General features: G+C 33.3%; 1 protein-coding gene across 2 annotated transcripts; it reads left to right on the top strand.

Moving 5' to 3' along the window:
• Positions 1-3,380: 3,380 nt before the first annotated feature.
• Positions 3,381-5,299, top strand: LOC149479311 (uncharacterized). Of its 2 annotated transcripts, XM_089707956.1 has the most exons (6): positions 3,381-3,750; positions 3,878-4,051; positions 4,226-4,447; positions 4,557-4,673; positions 4,746-4,880; positions 4,982-5,299. In XM_089707956.1, the coding sequence occupies exons 1-6, from the start codon at positions 3,465-3,467 to the stop codon at positions 5,236-5,238; spliced, it is 1,191 nt and encodes a 396-aa protein (XP_089564082.1). In that variant the 5' UTR covers positions 3,381-3,464; the 3' UTR covers positions 5,239-5,299. The 2 variants fall into 2 exon arrangements, with proteins under 2 accessions (XP_089564082.1, XP_089564083.1); XM_089707957.1 differs by lacking the exon at positions 4,557-4,673.
• The last annotated feature ends 701 nt before the right edge of the window (positions 5,300-6,000 follow it).

Here is a 6,000-nt window from a genome sequence, read left to right as displayed (position 1 = left end):
CAGCAGAAATTGACTAAAATTAATATAGTTCTTAATGCACATTGCTAAACGGGAGGTTGAATTGTTTCTTTTTTTATTTTATTCGTCTATTTATTTTGCTCTTTTTAAAGAACCTGCTTTTCGTTTTCCGCTTTTTCGCGGCTAAGCGATCGTCAGTTAATGTTTTCCTATTTCAAGGTGAATTTAAATAGACCAAACTATGAGTTTATCAATAAAGCTTATACTGAGTCCACCTAAAAAACTTTATTTAGCTCTTGGCGTTCGCACGTGCTATGTTCAAACGCTAATTTACATTTTACTAGGTTCGAACTACGGCTCAGCCCGTCAGAACCTTTGCTTGGCGGCCACGATTCCAAAAGCGATTAAGTCTTAGACCGGCGGCACATGTAAGAATTTTTCTGTCAGAAAATTTCTGATGCCCGCCGGACGCACTCTTTTTATACATTTTGTTAGGGACCCCGCATACTATCAGAAATCTGACGTGTCTGACGTCCGCTTTTGATGGGTGCCGGATGCAAACGATGGGACGTCGGGATTATGAATTTTTGTATGAAATGCATAAAATAAAAGGCTATGGAGACGTAATACTTCAACATGGAAGTTATAAATTTGCCGCACAGATATACAGTCTAGTACAAATATACAGCCGACCTTCTGTTTTTACAAACGATATGTGACATGATAAAGTGATAAGATTGTATTGCATTATTGAACGATTTAGTATCAATGTACCGTCTAGAGTCACTCGTCAATTCTGTGTATAGTCTTTTAAGTGCCCATTATCGGGTAAACCTGGGTAATAATTCATAATAGTAGCTGGCTAGCATGGCTGTAGCTGGTCTCGACCACGAGTCTAATTAGTTAACTAGCATTTCCCTAGACAGAAATTTTAAGTCAATCTTTTGCAAAGTTTAAATCATTCATTCTCGATCTAATAAGGGATTAAATTACTTTGAATTAGTTCGGATATAATCTCGTTATAATTAAATTAATTGATCATTCTATATTAGTATCAACATTCTACATTTAACTTATCGGTATTGTAAATAATTAGAAATCTATATCTTATCAATTATTGTAATCTGTTTATTGAATTAAATCCTTTTTTCGCTTGGTCATGGCGTCGCGTGACTGTTCACACTAGACTGATTTAGACAATTATCTTTTGTTTTGTTTATTATTGTTAGTAGAATATATGTTATTGTATTACATTATATTATAATGGTCACTATACAAAAATACTAATAGACACAAAAGTGTCTATTTAAAGTAAAATACGAGCTAAATCACAAACTGTGTTATTATTATATTGAATGGTTCAAACAACTAGCCAATCTTATTCAGACAATTTTTCCTTTCAACTTGCAATAATATGTAACTTGTAACATAAAATCTTGAACTCTTGAATAATTATGCATGTCATTATTTTGGCTTTAATAGCATTAATGAAGTCACCCAGTACTTTTATCCCGCAGATTTCCGCCCGCGTCTTTGCCCGCGCAGTCAAAGAAAAACCCGCATAGTTCCCGTTCCCGTGGGATTTCCGGGATAAAACCTATCCTATTTCTCTAAAAGGTAGCGTATGGCCTTTCTCGGGTATCAAAATATCTCTATACCAAATTTCATGCAAATTGGTTCAGTAGTTAAGGCGTGATTGAGTAACAGACAGACAGACAGACAGAGTTACTTTCGCATTTATAATATTAGTATGGATTATTGTTATTGAAATAGGATTAGCCTGAACTTGAATCTGCGAGTAGGTAAGTATATGTTTTTTAGACGAAAATTCTTGCTTATGCATCATGGTAACTACAATAAGTTAGAGTATGATTGCGAGGAAAAATGGTTAATAATAATTCAGATTTATGGATAATTGGAATTAAACGAAGTTCCTTATCGCGCTTTGTGAAAGGGGGCTAGACGGAAAAAATTCTTACGAAAAGTTGTCACGACACTTTTTGCTATACTCCAGTCAGTCAAGACATTCAATTCACAATAATTCCAAAAGTTTTCAAACTTGGGTCAAGTGAATGGTACATTGGGACGACAATAAATCTCATTTTGCAACCTTGTCCGCAGTCCGGAACTGCAATTAAATTATTTTTTGCTGTATGGTCGTGAAAAAAATTCCAAAAGTTCTGCAAACTTGGGGAAGTTTTCGATATAATATTTCATATCACGTATTAAATTTGCAACCAATCTCAGTAAACGGAACATCTTTTAATGTTGAATATTAATGTTTTTTTTTTTTTATTAAACTTAATGAGGTTGCAAATTTTTAAATGCATCAGAATAGATGTTTTCGAAGTTTGCAACTAAGTTCCAAAACTTTTGTAATTATTCCGAGACCACCTTACTCGAAAAAATGACCACGTATTAAAAATAATTATAAATAAACATGTTCCGGTCAACGAAAAAGGTTGCAAATTTATACAACCGTTCGGTATATATTTCCGATATCTGTGTCAAGTTTGCAGAACTTTTGGAATTTTTTTCACGACCATACAGCAAAAAATAATTTAATTGCAATTTTAACAATGTTCCGTACACCTAGATTGGTTGCAAATTTAATACGTGATATGAAATATTATATCGAAAACTTCCCCAAGTTTGCAGAACTTTTGGAATTTTTTTCACGACCATAGAGCAAAAAAATAATTTAATTGCAATTTTAACAATGTTCCGGACTGCGGACAAGGTTGCAAAATGAGATTTATTGTCGTCCCAATGAACCATTCACTTGACCGAAGTTTGAAAACTTTTGGAATTATTGTTAAATTTTCGATTTCGAATGTCGATTCTGACTGATGTATAGAGTTTTAAGCCGTGCGGCGTGCGCGTGATTCTCAGTCTCTAAATTGACACTTCGTTCCATCCGGATATCCCTTGACATCGCTCAAGTTTTTTTACCGATATGTAAATGTTTCAACTTTTAAGTAATATCTGGCAAGCAATATCTCTTCTCAAGCATAGAATCAAAATTAATAGCTGGCAACCATTTTTTTCAAATCCTTACATCATCTTTTAAACATTTCAAACGATGACAAAAACTTGTCTGCTTAGGGCGGCTTGCGTAACATTTGGTCTAAACAGAATTTAGTTAAATGCGTTTAACTTGCTAAATATGTTTAGCCTAAATACAATTAAAAATGTCTTGCCCATGTCCGTTTGGATGGTAATTTAACTAATCGTAGTTAGGGAGTCGGTAAAGCAGTTTCTTGCGTTCCTTTTTAAGTTTTCGTGCGTTGTACACTTGACTTAGAGCAAAATGGTTGCATTTCTTAAAAAAAAAATTCGTGAAATGGACCGACGAGCTTTCAACTGTCACATGAAGTCAACCGAACCGAAGAAGTGTCAAGTCACAAAAGTTTGTTGTGATTTGTGAAGTGTTCTCGTGCTATTTCTCGTGGTATTTATTTTTCATTGATATTATTGTTTTAGTTTTGAGTTCAGTGATAATTACCATGGCAAACAAAAGTGTTTCTTCTAGGGCCCGGGGGCCTAATTTTACAAAAGAAGAACAGATATTGCTGATTGCAGCGATGGAACCATACACCCATATTATTGAGTGCAAAAAGACCGACCAAATCAAACAGGTTGAAAAGCAAAATGCCTGGGTCAAAATCGCTCATGTTTTTAATGCCAACACAAAAGGTGTTTCAAGAAGTGCCGAAAACCTTTTAAGTTGTTATAGAAACATTAAAAGCAAATTGAAAAAAAAGCATTCAGAATCAAAAATGTTGTTGAAAGGTTAGTAACATGATGAATTTATTTTTCTGGACACAGATTACCATACCCTTGTATATGTGTGTCTTTTATTAACCGTAGTACCGCTGGTATTTGCTATTTATAACACAGATGTCTATTTATGTTACAGATCCTGATCAAAAACAGGCTTTTCTAAGTGCCTTAGAGGAAAATGGCAAAGACTGGGAAGCAATCGCCTCCACAATAAATAGGCCTATTGAGGTCTGCCAGGAAAGCTTCGACAGTTTGCAAGTAGAATTGAAAAAAGAAGAAGCCAAGTATAAGAAGGTTGTGATGGGAACAGGTACATATAAAATATCATAGTAGTGTTGTGTTTTTTCATTTATGGGTGTTTTGTAAGCTGCCTATCAATACTGATGAAAATCATAAGTTCATGACATTAATTCTTTCGGAAAGTGAGATTCACATTCTCGTCCAAAAGAGACAATTGTAAACAAGTTAAACTTATTATTTTTAGGTGGAGGCCCTCCTCCTTCAGATGATGACAACCCACTTAATGCAGTGAGAAAGTTAATAGAGCCACAAATGGATGGACTTTATAGTATTTACGATGGAGATGCCACGCTCATGAAGCAATTTCAAGAGAGTCTTCCTGAAGAACAACGAATTACACCCATTGAAGAAGATTATTTAAAAAGTCTTGAAAACATAACTACATTGGTGGTTGATTGTAATACTGGTAGGTAACTAAATAGTACACAAAAATACTTTTTGATGCTTTTAAAACCAATCATGTAACAAAATGTACATTTATTAAATACCTATATTATTCATATATTTATTTTTAGTTATTACTGAGAATGATGGTGGTTCTACTCCAAGCACACCATTGCAATCTCGAGCTGGAGATAAATTTAGTAAGATGGAGATAATACAAAAGAAAGGAACTGTGCTGACAAACAAGGGTAATTAATTATCACCATAATTTATAATTATATATATTTATAGCAGTTTTTTAATTATATGTTTTGTTTTAGATTTATCTGACAATGACCATGGACCTTATACGAGTGGCATTAATACCACACCATTATCAAAATCTCAAGTCAGAGAAAATTTAAGCAGGATAGACATTTTAAGAAAAAGGAAGGCAACTGCTCTCTTTAACAAAGGTACCTAAATTATTATTTCAAGTCATTCAGTTTCATATCTTTTTGCGAATTCACAATTTGCTTATAGTAATATTATATTAAACTACTTTTCTTTATTCCAGAAAATAATACTACTGAAGAACTAGCAACTAAGAAAAGTAAGGCAGCAAATGAGAGCTTCAAAATATTGGCAGAAGAGAAGTTGGAGCTGGTTAGACTACAAAAACTGTCATTGGAAATGGAAATAGAACATAAACAAAAAATATATGAAATAGAGTTAGATAATTTAATGAAAAAAAAGGAATTTGATGAACAAATGTATAAAAAAGAACTTTTACTTAAGGATTTAGAAATAAAAAAGAAACAATCAGAGCTATAATATTTTTGTTTTTATTTTTTTTACAATGATGCAAAATATCCCTCTATTAATAGTCTTCGTTGCAAATTAAAAAATGCCTAGAAATCGAATTAAAACATAAAGAAAAAATTCAGGAAATAGAACTGTTAGAGTTACTCAAACAGAATAAACACAAGGAAGATGTAAGAGAAAAGGAGCTTTTATTATTAGATCTTAAGATAAAACACTATGAGGCTTCAAATAATAAAATATTACAAATCAATTTAATTTTTTATTGAAACCCATTATAAAATAAGTATTTTAGCATACAATTTGTAGTAATTTATAGTGAAGCAAAATATTGCTCAATTAAAACCCTCCTTTCTAAATTACGGCTGCCTCTCAGCTGACCAGTACCCACAGTATTTCCCACAGATAATTCTTCCATTACTGGGTAATCTGGATCTTCAGGGGGTACTTGATCGTTTTGTGTAATAGCTATGTTATGTAACACAGCTGTAGCTATGATTATTCCTGGTACTTTATGTAAGTGGATATTTATTCCACGGGACAGAATTGGAAACCTCCTTTTCCACAATCCAAAGGCCCTTTCCACTACATTTCTTGTCTTTATTTGTGACTCTTGATAAAGTCTTTCTCCTCTTGAGACAGCACTGCCATCGGCTAATGGTGTCATCATATAGCTAGTTTGCGCATAGCCACTATCACCCAAAAGAACTTTATTTTTAAATTTCCCTTGTAAAAAACTGCGCTTCAAAGCACAGTTATCCCAGATGTTAGAGT

This window comes from Colias philodice, chromosome 20 (assembly GCF_061535455.1).
Source record: "Colias philodice isolate Cphi_HAF_F1 chromosome 20, ilColPhil1 Martin Lab GWU primary, whole genome shotgun sequence".
Classification (NCBI taxonomy): domain Eukaryota; kingdom Metazoa; phylum Arthropoda; class Insecta; order Lepidoptera; family Pieridae; genus Colias; species Colias philodice.
The sequence above is the reverse complement of the archived record's forward strand: the minus strand, read 5'-3'. Positions and strand labels throughout refer to the sequence as shown.